We start from the raw sequence: 13,931 nt of genomic DNA on the forward strand, positions 1-13,931 counted from the left end.
AGTTGGTAAAACCAGTTTGGAAAATAGTTGAGTAGTATTCAAAAATGTGCTATCATGAGCACATTCCTAAATTTAGGATCTGGAGAATATTTTTCATTAAGTGTGTGCACTCAGACACATATGAGAATGTGTTCCTTAATACTGACAGAGACCTAAGACACAGAGCTGCGGATGTAGCTCAGTTAGTAGAGTGCTAAGTCAGCAGGCATAAAATCAGGCACGGTGGTGCATGCCTGTAACCCAGCACTTGGGAAGCAAAAGCTTAAGGATTAGGAGTTTAAAGTTATCCTTGGCTACATCGTGAATTCAAGGCCACCCCAGTCTGAACGGGACCTTGCCAAAAAAAAAAAAAGAAAAACAAAAACCTTAAGTCTTATTAACAAGAGCATGAATAGTTCGATTGTATTAGTCATCCAAGAGGCAACATCCTGATTGACTTTCAAATAAATAAATAACTAAATCTGGAAAGGAAAAAAGAGTGCCTGTATTATTCTATTTTTCCAAAACAAAGTACACAAACATCCAAACAAAACAGTATTGTATGTGGGTACGTTTATGTGGTAAAACTATAAATAAAACTAATAATATGAAATTGAGATTGACGATCTCTATGGTCATAGATCTGTGAATGACCATGCAGCACTAATAAAAGCTCAGCCCTCGTACTAAAGAGTAGAAACAGAGGCCACTATTTGGTTCTTCTTTAGCTTATATCTTTATTTGTGTGAAATATGCTGTTAATAAAGAATGGATGGAGGCTTCCAGCTAAAATGTTATTGTATCGTATCAGTTGATTTGAAGAACATTAATTTACTGAGATTCAAGCCCTCATTGTACCAGCTGATGGGAAATTCAACCTTGTCTTTGGTGCCCCAGTGTGTAAGTTACACAACTGTGATGGTTTGTACATGCTTGACCCAGGGAGTGGTACGGTTGGGAGGTGTGGCCTTGTGGGTGTGGGTTTTAATACCCTTCCTTGTCCTAGCTGCCTGGGAGCCAGTCTTTCACTTCCAGCAGCTTTTAGATGAAGATGTAGAACTCTCAGCTCCTCCTGCATCATGCTTGCCTGGATGCTACCATGTTCCCGCCTTGATGATAATGGACTGAACCTCTGTACCTGTAAGACAGCTCCAATTAAATGTTGTCCTTTGAAAGACTTGCCTTGGTCATGGTGTCTGTTCACTCCAGTAAAACCCTAAGGCAACAACAGTCTGCTGTTTCCTGTCTGTTACGCAAAGGACTGAGGTATTCTGAGATCGTCTCTGGTCGTCAGACACCAGCTCACCAAAGCACTGACCCATGTTTCAGGCTGTCTTTCTGGCCAGTACATTGTGCTCTGTCTACCCATACTTGGAATGCAAAGGCACAGGGCATTAGAGTTGGCAGTCCATAGGCTGAGCTTTTAGCACCCTGCAGACATCACACAGCTAACCCACCAGACTTCTTCCAACTCTCCGTGGCAAGTAGCTTGTGTCCAAACTGTTTCTTTTCAGGTGTCTGTAGATGTTTATGCTAGTGCTACTATACCAGAATGTTAATCTGTATTTGCATCTGCATCAGAACAAGTTCTTTCTCAATGTCTTTTCCTTTATGACTTTTACTAGCCTCTCTCTCTCTCTCTAGGCTGGATGTTAAAAGTGATGATCTCTCATTCCCATATTCCTCGGGCTCCCATTCTCCTCTGGTGGACATCTACCTTCTAAATATTTGTCTAGGTAGAAAGCAAATTCTGGATAGAAAGCTATCATGTCTGCCGGTCTCCTCTCCTTACCTTTTTTTTTTTTTCTAGTTTGAGATCATCTCTGCTTGAGAATAAACCATGATAAAATCTAATAGGTTTCCATTACTCAGCACGGTTCTAAACCACAATGTAATCCAGTCCTGGACCCTACTGAAAAAAGCTTCCATACAAAAAATCCTTTCTCCTGCTTGAAGAGTTTACATATTTCTTGGAAGAGTTGCCTCATCTCTCAACCAACAAGAGCTGTATCTAAAAACCTCAGGGCATTCCTGGCCTGCACTTGGGCAAACACACTTCTACTTTGTCTCTTGCCTCAGAGACATTCCACCGTAAGAGGCTTTTTCCCCCCTGATACCATTTCTGTTATTCATATTCTTACTTCTTTAGAAACACCAAGTTGATTTAAAGGTTTCTATTTAATTTTATTTTATTTCAGCAGTGCACATTCACAAATCACTCAGTTTGACAATTCACAGTAACAAATATCCCACCCTCAGCTCCCTGTACAGAAGCAATCTCCTCCAGGTCTTTTTGCACACCCAACCCCACCCTCTTCCATTCACTCCCTCTCACTAAACAACATGCTGGGTAGCTGTTTATTGCTCCCCAACTTTGGTTAACATGAACTTTTCTCTGGTGGAGAATGTACACCCAAGCTTCTTGTGCCTCTCCTCCTACCCCACATCTATCCTCCTCACTCATTTCCTGAGAATTCATCATAGTGTTCCTATGTGTCATGCTCTGTGAAAATACTCAACTATGCAGTGGACTCCAGTTATTACTCACGCTCTTAGCTAACACTTTTCTTCTCTAACATACTAATGACTGTGTTGTGCTATCATTGTCTTGGTTGTCTGTTTCCTCATGTTTGTTTGCTTGCTTGTTTGTTTTGAGCAGTATCCCAGTGCTTTCTGATATAAGAAAATGTTGAAACCTTTTCTATCAAAATGTCACACTCTGTGCTCTTAATTGTTGGTTCCTTGAACCCACACAATATTGCTAATACCAAGAAGTGCATCCTGGCAGGAGCCTGATATAGCTGTCTCCTAAGAGGCTCTGCCAGAGCATGACAAATACAGAGGCAGATGGCTTGCAGCCAACCATTGAGCTGAGAACAGGGTCCCTGTTGGAGGAGTTAGAGAAAGAATTGAAGGAGCTAAAGGGATTTGCAACCCCATAAGAACAACAATACCAACCAACTAGAGCTCCCAGGGACTAAACCACCATCCAAAGAGTACACATGGACAGACCCGTATCTCCAAGTGCATACGTAGCAGAGGATGGCCTTGTTGGGAACCAATGGGAAGAGAAGCCCTTGGTCCTGCCAAGGCTGGATCCCCCAGTATAGAGGAATACCAAGGTGGGGAGGTGGGAAGGGGTAAGTGGGTGGGTGGGGGAACACCCTCATACAAGAAGGGGGAGAGGGGATGGGATAGGGGGCTTATGGAAGGGAAACTGGGAAAGGGGATAACATTTGAAATGTAAATTAAAAAATAACCAATAAAAAATGAAAAAATGTTGGTGCCTTAAATGTTAAGGGGTTTTCCACTAAAAATTGTGTGGTCATTAACTTGTTTATAATCAAGTGTGGAACTAGACCAAGTTGGCTATTGTAGATTTTAGGCTTTGCTGTTAGGTAAATGAGAGAGTAGACATTCAGATTTGGAATTGGAGGATTCCCAAGTGTCTGTCAGCCTCGTCTCTAGGATAGAGGAGTTGCCCTGTAGGCAGATGTTCTAGGTCTTCCCTGGTATCTCTCTATCATTCTGGTAGCTAAATAAAGGAAGGTTACAGAATTGTAGTTTCATATTAACACTACTGTAGTACTCTCCAACTTGAGAACACAATCTCCCTTCCACCCCAAGCTGTGCCAGGAGCCAAAAATTGCTTTGTTTTATGACTATTGTCATTATTATTTTTGTGGTTGTTAAGGATTTTTTAAGGTTGTTAATGAATGTTTTGTCTGTACGTATGTCTCCACACTGTGTGCATGCCCACAGAGCCACAAGAGAGCATCAAATCCTGTGGAGTTAAAGATGGCTGTGAGCCTCCATGTCAGTGCTTGACTCCTTTATAAAAGCAACAAGTGCTATTAACCCCAAAAGCATCTCTCCAGCCCCCAGACCTTGCTTTCCTTGTAAGGATGAGAAAGGCATATGTGTCTGACAAGAGAGAAAGTCTCCATGCAGACTTTTGACCATGGGTTTCCATGCAGTCTTTGACCATGGGTTTCCATGCAGTCTTTGACCATGGGTTTCCATGCAGACTTTGACCATGGGTTTCCGTGCAGACTTTTTGGAGGTTCACAGGGGTTAGGGGGAGAGCACCAAGTTAATATTTCCTCAGGGCTTTTAAAGTGCTCACCAGCTGTGTAGACTTGGACACACTTCTTAAGTTCTCCACCCATGGAATCTCTGTGCTTTCTTCAGCATTTCTGAAGGATGCAGCACTTGACTGTTGGAGTCAACACAAAGGTCATGTGAATAATTGGTAGTATCTGTAGCCAGTTTCTGTGGATAGAAAGGGTCTCTTTCTATTATCAAGGACTTTTTTCTACATCACTTCTCACGTTCTGCCCACCCCTTTCCCGATGGTCCACCTCCTTCAATTGTCATCTCCATGGGTTAATAGGAGGGGCCAATGACTACAATGACATCAGTTCAGTCCCGAGTCTCATGAGATGCATGTCCATGGCTATTCCTCATTCCTATTCCACACATGATTCTTGTATCCCCTAGGGATGTGATCCCAACACAGCCCCACTCCTCAGTCTGCCTACCTCCTGGTAAGACACAAAAGGTACATTCTTCCATTTGGCTGCTGGAACCTATCTCTTGGAGGCAAAGATGAAATTACTCTTTACTTCTACTCATCATTCACTCTCTGGCCTTAATCCTTCTCCTCCTTTTTCTCTTGCCAATCTTGTCTGGACCTTGACTTGCATTAGAAGATAGTTTTCCTCTTCAAAGTAAAGCCTGTCCCAGAGGCCTTGGGATGCTCTTCTAGCTGCACTCAGGCCTCCAGGCGATTTGACTGTGTCTTAAAAGCTTTAAGAGAGAAAGGATTTGGAGAAGCTAGGGTGCTTAAGAATGTCTTCAAGTTAGGAATTTAGAATGTCTGGGCCAAAGAGCTAGCATAATATCTGATGCAAAACATGGCCTACTGTGTGTAACATGTTTTACTAATGTCACATTTTAGCATGCAAGATTCCAGTAGAAATATTTTTCCTAATTTCTCATTTAGTCCCAACCACTAAAAATACATCTAATAAAATTTCTGAAATAGGCTTTATTAGCAAATGTTGTGGTCATTTAAATGTCAGGAACCAAGACTTGTTGGTTATGACACAGATATGAAGTAATTTGGAGACCCTGAGTGAGTGAAGGTGGACACCAGTGTTCATGAGCGTACCTCCAGAACAGCCCCTTATGCTCTTAACTCTGGTCTTCAGTAATACACAAATAGGAAGGCTGCACTTTGACTTTGCTTTCTATAGATGATCTTTGCTGAATATAGCCCTTAATCGTGCTTTGAAATTCTCTCCAGCAAAATAATAGAGAAAGGGATTGAAGCAGCTGTTGGCTGCAGCCAAGGTCAGAGTGATGACCGTGGCCTTATGTAATTCATCCATACATGAATCTGCATCCCATGTGACCAAGTGGATGGTCCGAAGTGCATGGTATGGCAGAAAACAGAGGAGGAAGATGATCATGGCAATGACGATAGTGGTCAGTGCCTTCCTCTGAGCATCCCGTGGACCTGATTCTGGAATCTCCACCTTTAACAAGACCCGGATGATCAACAGGTAGCAGATGGTGAGTATGAAAAATGGAAGCAAGAAGCCCACCCCTAATGCAATGTAGTTCAAGATGACGAGATTTTTAAACTTTTGGAGATTCAGCTCAAAGCACAATGTAGTGTTATTTTTCTTCTCTTGGCCATGCTTCAGAAGCAGTCCTGAGGAAGCCATGATGAAGACCCATATAATCCCACAGAGGATCCAGGCACTCCTAACGCTGGTGATATGGAGCATCTGGAAGGGGTGGGCAGTGGCCAGGAAGCGCACAATACTCAGCACAGTTAGGAAATAAATGCTAGTATACATGTTGACATATAAAGAATAAGACATAATTCTGCAGGCCCAGTCCCCAAATATCCAATCAGAACCTCTGAAATTATAGTCAGCCCTGAAGGGCAGGGTGCTTATGAATAGGAAATCTGAAATGGCCAGGTTGAGCATGAAAACATTCACAGATGTGGACTTCTTGTAAGTCTGTAGGAAGACATATATGGAAAAGCCATTTCCCAAGGCTCCCCAGACAAATATTATCAGGTAGATGATAGGGTAAAAGTCCCTCTTGAAGTTTTCTATTGTACAGTTCTTGTCACTATAATAGCTGGGGGTCCCAGTTACTCCCATTTCTAATATGGAGTTGGACAGAGGCAAGGACTAATATAAAGTTTTCTCTTTATATTAGTTTAAAAAGAAATAAACCCAAAAAGTTACTTCATACAATTCCACTTTTCTTCCTGATTAGTGATCAAACATTTGCCGTACTCCATCTCACATGGCGAGAAGCAAGTTTCTCCGACACCCTCTTCTGACCTTGGCAGGCATCAGACATATGCACGGTGGACCTACAGGATGCAAGCGAAACATCCACACAATAAAAGAAAAATACATAAGCATTTTTTAAAGAATGACTAAATAAAGTTCCCGAAAAAGGAAATGATAAATAGAAGAATTAACTTTAGAATATCGGGGGGGCGGGAAAGAGAGAAAAAAAAACAAAGGAATACAAGGACACCAGCTTCCTGTTTCCTTTTCAAGTCTAAGTTATACTTGATGCTTGAAACAAAAACTATAGCACTGTCTGATATGGCATTAAATGGATATAGAGAAGTTGTAGATTAGAATATTATACATGAAGAAAAATAAAGATATATAAAGGGATTCTATACCACATTTGAACTGACAAAATTATGAAAGCATAAACTAAAAAAAATCTTTACAAAAGTATGTACTAAAAACTAAAGATAAATTAACATGAAATTTTCAAGAGTTTGTGTAACCAATATGAAGGCAGGGAAAAGGAAACAAGTAGTATAAAAAAGGATTTATACCCTCAATATATTCATAAGTACACTACATATCAATGGTCTAAATATACAGATGAAAAGGGGGGTTAGAAGCTTGAAATGTGCAAACTAAAGACCTCTTTATGTACTGTGCATATTCTCTACCGATAAAACAACTTACAAGTTCTGAGTGGGATGCACCAAGCAATAGAGCTATGAATGTGTGAGGCAAAACTGACAGAAACAGGGAGACAAACCTAGTTACGTTAATGATCTCGAGAGCCCCTTCCAAGCACTGATAGAGCAAGTAGACAAACACTTCAAAAAGTCAGCAAGAAACCGAGAACATCGAGACCCACAGACAGCATTGGCATCTACGAAACAGTTCACTGAGCAAGCAGAATAGACACCCTTCTCAAGCACTCACAGAGCATGCACATCGCCCCCACAACTGCCCGTCCACATTCACACATTGTCTTTTGTTTTGTGACCCACTGATTTAACCAGGATGTTGTGTGACTGCTGGATTGAAATGATCCGTTGAAATTTGCTGGGTAAACAACTGGAGACAACAGCTACCTCACCTCTAAAATCCATCAGTAGCCAATGGTTCAGCAGAGAGGGATAGGGCCATGAGCCCCTGTTGGATCTCTGACTGGACATGGACAAACTCAGTTTCTGTAAGCCCTGTACACCCAATCACAGCGACCATGAGTTGGTGTTTCCAGTGGCTTTGCTATGCTCAGAGATGGTGATTTGTAGCCCTCCTCCCTTTCTTCCTACTCTCCCATGCCCCCACCATAGCTCCCTCCTCTTCTTAATCCTGCCCCCTGAGCTTCAGGTAGGATGCTCTGCTATCCTATGTGGGGCTGAGCACTCAGCTGTCACTTAATCCCAGCACCTTCAACAACCATGGATCTCTGTTTTCAGAGAGAAGCTCCGCTCAAGTCAGGATGAGATTAGCATCTCTGTCCAGCTCAGGTGTCTGACAGTACAAGTGTCTGAAAGTATGTCAAACAGTTTTTAAAAAATCAATAATTTGGATATATGTATACATCTAGATATATAATCACATAGGCATATTAATAAAAGATCTGTTATAGTTTGTTGTACAAATAATATACAAAACAAGCAAAATTGGAATTTGGGTTTTTATATAAAATAATTCTTATTTTATGCCACAAATAATTTTGTCAATAAAATAGTGTTAATTTTGTCCATTTAAATATCCTTTCAGGTTGCTTTCAGAAAGATACAATGCTTTCCCAAAAGTCAAAGTTAAGCTCCTAGTAATATTATTAATTGTGATTTTTGCAATGTTGTCAATAATTATTTCTTGACTCTAGGTAGGTGGAACTTACATCTTGTCTCTTGGACAACTATTGTTGATTCTTCCTTTCCCAAATTCAGGCTCCAAATCAGAATTGAAATGCCTTTGGAGCTCAAACTATTGGTACAAGTAGCCTCTAAAAGATCATCTTCTTCATCCTATGACAAGAAAGATAACATGGATAATCAGATTTTTAAATATCCTTTAAATTTTAATTAATTTAAAAGTAATATGAGCATTCTTTTGTCTATTTAGTCATAAAAAGCTAATAAATAAAAATGAAAGTTGACTTTTTTCACAGTTAACTATATTTAAGTAAAATATGCTAATAAAAATATATTCCAAGGGTTACACTTGTGGTTTTTGTTTTCAAAAGCATGCTTATTGGATGGAGAAAGGGTTCACAAGGCCCTGCCACAAGCTAAAAGTTATTGGCAGTTGATGGACTGAAGAAGGGGCTCACTCAGTTTTCTTCCTAGGTTCCGCCTAAGTCGCCCAGTCTCTAGTGGGTGGCCTTTACATGCATGTGCATGCAGACAGAAGTAATAGGACTGGGCTCTAAAGAAGGAAAGGATATGAAGTTGGGAGGGAGAGGAAGGGCTTCTGGAAAGAGCTCTGGAGGAATGTGGGGTATGATGAAAATACATTCTATATGTCCATAAAATCCTCAAAGTATTTAAAAATTAAATACTAAAAAATTAATAGAAGCATGTGTGTGCTTAAATGCCAAACCTATTAGAACAGCTATGTACCAAAATATTTTTTCTTGTAAGACTCTAGGCTCACAACATCCCTTTCTCTTCAGCCATGCAAAGTCTTAACAAACTTGCAAGGATGTCAACTAAACTATAGATGAAATGTCAGAGACCCATTGTGTACTTTGGTCTTTCCTTAGGTCTAGTGGCCCCTGTGTGCCTGTTTTGGCTAGATGTCATATACTCTGTAACATGACTTTTAGAAGTCTTAAGCCAACTTAACTGGGTTAGCTCTAGGACCCTACCTAAGCCTAGCAGTTTTCCTGCTGATTTTATTGATGGGTGAGGGGACATCCAGTCACCCCTCCTATGCAGCTTTTTTGACTGATTTTCCTCTAGGCATTGCTATGACACGCTAAACTCTGTGATCATGTCCCCTTGTACTTAGAAAAAGATGTCCATGATCTGACACTTCAACTAGGAAATTGCCACATTCTCTGAAGACCTAGTATGTCTTCTGACTTTCCTGACTTAATTTTGTTTGTTACTGGTTCATATCTTAAAACAAACAACTAGAAATTGATAAGACTATATAGTTACTGACTTAAACTTGTTCCTAAAATATAAATTTCTTCTAGAAATAAAATGTTTGGATAGCTGAATAAATTGTTCCCAGTTAGACCTGTCAGATGAGAAAAGATAAAAGATATTTATGCTGATATAAGGTGCATGAATTTGGATGAGCCCAGGAATTCAAACTGATTATAAAAAAAGGACCTTTTAAGTTAAAATTGACTAGACATATAATTCCAGACTTGGAAGACTGAAGTGGGATAATTTCAAGTTTGAAGCCATCCAGGGCTACATAGTAAATACAAAAAGAGTGGGGAGAGGGGAGGGGAGGAGAGGAAAGGGACTCTTCAGGTACTCTAAGAACCACTATTAAACAGTAAATGAATTAAAGAATCATGGGGTAATTTACTATTACAGAAGGAGCTATAATAAAATTTACATTTGGCAAAACTGATTCTTGATATTCCCTCAACAGTAGTAGTAAATTAGCAGTGATATTAAGCTGGGATCGGTGGGGTAATTTAAAGGATTGCATGGGCCAGTAATGCCCGATGCACACCTTGCCTACAGCAACACCTCCCTCACACATCTGTAAGAGCAGACCATGGACAATGAAAGCCTTGAGATCTTTTGACCATCTATCTCTGAAGAAAGGTCTATGACGTTACTCTGGTCCTTGGTTCTATCCAAATTTCAGTGATTCTTGTCATTGCTGGAGAGGTCTGTGTGTAACAGTAGGGGAAAGTAGCTTACTTTTATCTTCCCAATTCAAGAAGTTCCAAGACTTCTCCTTAGCCAAAGAGGCACATCCTTCCCCAGAACAACTGTAAAAGAACAAAACAGTTCAGTCTGTTACACAGAAACTTCTTTTTAATCATCGTCCACAATCTTCAAAGGTTAGGAGAAGCAAGGGGGTTACAAAATCCTCAACCTGCCACTGTCCTCTGCAGTGTGGTTGGAATTAACATGCCCTGTGTAGGCTCACAGGGAGTAGTACTATTAGGACGTGTGGCTCGTTGGAGGTGTTCAAGGTTTCAAAAGCTTAAGCCAGGTTCAGTGGTTTATTCTTACTTCTTTCTGCCTGGTGATCCAGTAGAACTCTCAGTTCCTTCTCCAGCACCGTGCCTGCCTGCAGACTGCCATGTTCCCTGCCATGATGTCAATGGACTAAACCTGTTATCCACTCCCACTTAAATGTTTTCCTTTATAAGAATTGCCACGGTCATGGTGTCTCTTCACAGCAATAAAACACTAAGACACCTTTCCTGTCACTGGCCTTCTCCTGGAGAAGTCACCAATTACCTCCCTATAAGTTCTTAAGATGGGACTTACTTCAGGCTCACTTTTAATTCTGGATTCTATTCTTTGATGCCCCAATGGGAGGAATACAGGAACCTGGCATCTTCAAAAGTCTCCCCAGGGAAGCCTCTGTGATTTAAATATTATAGCTGGATATTTGGTCTTTTGGAAATGACATCAGAGAAAAATATGTGAACCTCTATGGAAAAGACCTCAGCAGAACTGTGAGAAACAAACGCAGCGAAAAGTCTTCAATATTTTAACTTTGCCTCTTGTTAACCAACTAAAATGGAACTTGTGGCCAAATTCTACAAGTGCATGCCTTGAAGACTCCTTACCCTGAATGTTTTGTGAAAATTCCCCAGTTGCTGAGTGTAGAAGTGGGCAGCCCCTGCTATAATCTGTGGGCCAGGCCACTGACTATAGAAACAGACAACTTCAAAAAGGACAGACACATGTTCTGAGCTTCTCAGTCCCTCTGCAACCAGACTTGTCCACAAATGCACTGTGGCCACCTCTAACATCTAATACAAAATCTCTTCTCTCCCTCTGTCATTTTGAACCAATCATGGTCTTTTGCTGCTCGAGGGGAAAAGGAAATTTCTTTATAATTTTTTTACATAGTTTATAGACACTCTTCTTAATTCAAATGATTGCTCACAAGGTTTAATAACTTTCAGGGGAAAAAGCATGCCAAAAATAAACTTTCTTCCCATAGCCCACTGATGCTTAAGTTTATGTTGCATAATAAATTACAGACATTAGTTTTTAATTTTTTATTACATTTATTTATTTATGTGCATGTAAGTGTGCAGTCACGAATGAGGACATGAGCAAGTGTCTACACACACACACACACACACACACACACACACACACACACACACACGAATGTTATACTGTGTGTGTGAATCAAAGGACATCCTGACAGAGTTTGCTCTGTCCTTCCATGTAGATTGCAGGAATCAGATTCAGTTCCTTGAACTTGGCTGGAAGTGTCTTTATCTACTGAACCATATTACCACAGATATCATCTTTTTAAAATTAATTAATTTATTCGTTCTGTCATATATTACATCCTGACTTCAGTTTCCCCTCCCTATACTCCTCCCAGTATTTCTCCCCCCATCTCCTCTTTCCTCTAAATCGACTCCTCATTTCCCTTCAGAAAACAGCAAACCTCTCAGGATGATCAACCAAACATGGCATAACAAGAAATAATGTCTAGGCACATATCTCATATCAAGGCTGGGTGAGACAATCCAGTAGGATGAAAAGGGTCCCAAAAGCAGGAAAAAGAGCAGAGATAGCCACTGCCGCCACTGAGGAGTCCTACAAGAACACCAAGAACACCAAGCTACACAACCATAGCACATACCTAGGTTCCCTGTTGTCATATGTGCTAGGAGCAATAGTTAGCATAGCTGGAATGATAGAATTAGGGATGATCATCCAAAATTTGTGACTAAATCCAGAAAGTTATATTGCTTTTGTTCTGCTTTTAAATTTGAATTCATTAAGCAGAGCTGTCAGGAGTAATCAGCATTGTCCTTAGTTTTTTTTTAGCTAGAGTAAAAACACTTATATAAATACCACAGAACTGCCCCTGAGTGTGGAAAGAACCTGTGAATGACGAGGAAGAACATACACACAATACATACATACATACATACAGACAGATACACATACACACACACACACACACACACACACACACACACACACAGAGATTTTAGTAATGTATACTCATTGCCTGGGTATTCGTTTCTCTGTTTCCAGAATCTATTACAGAACTAATGACCACATTTATTTCTGCAAACTCTATCTTCTTTACCTATATTCCCAAGTGACCTCACAGCAGTGAGAAGCCTGTAATAATTCCTTTCTAACACTTTCTTCTTGGAACACTCATTTCCAAACCTTTAACATGGGACAGAAGTACCTCTTCAACAATTAGGAGAGACACAAAATAAAAATAAAACGATTTGCTTACTTACAGGTCCTGGCAGGTACAGAGCTTGCCTGGAAGCTCTCCCAAGTCAAAAGGTACAGGTAGGGAGAGAGGGGACCTCATGGGAGAATTTTATTGGTCCAGAGTTTTACATAGTAGAGCTAAGTAAAGCAGAAGATCCAAAAATACCACTGTGTGTCTTCACAGTGCATGTGGGGTACAGTGTCCAGCAAAGACAGTCAAGTAGGGGATATTCTCTACCTTTCAGAAAGCTATCAATGGGAGGTGAGAGGGTACAGCACCCATCTGGACTGCAGCCACAGATGGTAGAAACACTAACTTTCAAGGCTGACTGAGCCCTGATTCTGATAGGAAAAAATAAGTGTGTGTGTGTGTGTGTGTGTGTGTGTGTGTGTGTACACATATAGTTTAATTATGTATTGGGGCTGTTGGTATATGCACATGAGTGCACAAAGAAGCCACTGGGATTAGATCACCTGAAGCTAGAGTTACTAGCAATTGTAAGCTGCCCAACATGGGCCTAACTCTGATCCTCTACAAAACAGTACATACTTTAACCCACTGGGTCATCGCTGTAGTCCTTAAAAATGAATTTAAAATAGATGCTTAGACAACATAAAATTCTAAGAACTCACCACACCAATAATGGGCACTTTCACTTAATACAAATCCACTCACCCAACTTTATTCAATTATAGGCATTTTCATAATGACTTTTGACTAGATGGCATTGCCTCTAAGAGTCCACATAATAATACAAAGAATAAGAAACATAATAAGAAAGCACTAATTTAAGCTACTCAGAGATATAGAAACTAATTTCAGATGCAGCAGCAATGTTTCCCAACTTTCCTTCAGACATGCATGTAAAAAAGTGACTCACAAAAATAATTGCTTTATTACTTTTAAAGGCATACGGTATACTGGAAATAAATTATCTTTGTGTAACTCATCACTATTTGCAATGAATAAGCACCAATACAAAATTTTAAGTCTGAAGAAAACTATCTGGTATAAATATAGTGTAAAAAATAGTTTTGTTTGTATGATTGTTTAATTCTGCACTTTCCAAAGTACTTTTGACAGAACATGAGTCCCATGAGATGCCTTGTCAAACGAAAGGCTCCCATGGTCAAATCAGCCTGAGGAATACAGCCATCTCAAATTACCCTCCCTTTTGGGAATTCACAATGCTCCCAGGGCTCAAGTCTCAAAACACCGAAACTTTCTTCTTATTCTCTT

At 40.2% G+C, this 13,931-nt stretch overlaps 1 protein-coding gene across 11 annotated transcripts in view; it reads right to left on the reverse strand.

Annotated features, from left to right (window-relative positions):
- Window positions 1–2,363: 2,363 nt before the first annotated feature.
- Window positions 2,364–13,931, reverse strand: part of Cysltr2 (cysteinyl leukotriene receptor 2) — a 111,152-nt gene continuing 99,584 nt past the window's right edge. For 7 of the 11 annotated variants that reach the window (XM_087584857.1, XM_087584856.1, XM_087584860.1 and 4 more), the window contains 3 exons: window positions 10,172–10,242; window positions 8,182–8,308; window positions 2,385–6,379 (listed from right to left, as the gene is read on the reverse strand). In XM_087584857.1, the coding sequence (XP_087440983.1) occupies window positions 5,232–6,161 (930 nt within the window). In that variant the 5' untranslated portion in view covers window positions 6,162–6,379; window positions 8,182–8,308; window positions 10,172–10,242 and the 3' untranslated portion in view covers window positions 2,385–5,231. 11 annotated transcript variants of the gene reach the window in all.

Source organism: Rattus norvegicus, chromosome 15, assembly GCF_021556685.1.
Source record: "Rattus norvegicus strain SHRSP/BbbUtx chromosome 15, alternate assembly SHRSP_T2T, whole genome shotgun sequence".
Classification (NCBI taxonomy): domain Eukaryota; kingdom Metazoa; phylum Chordata; class Mammalia; order Rodentia; family Muridae; genus Rattus; species Rattus norvegicus.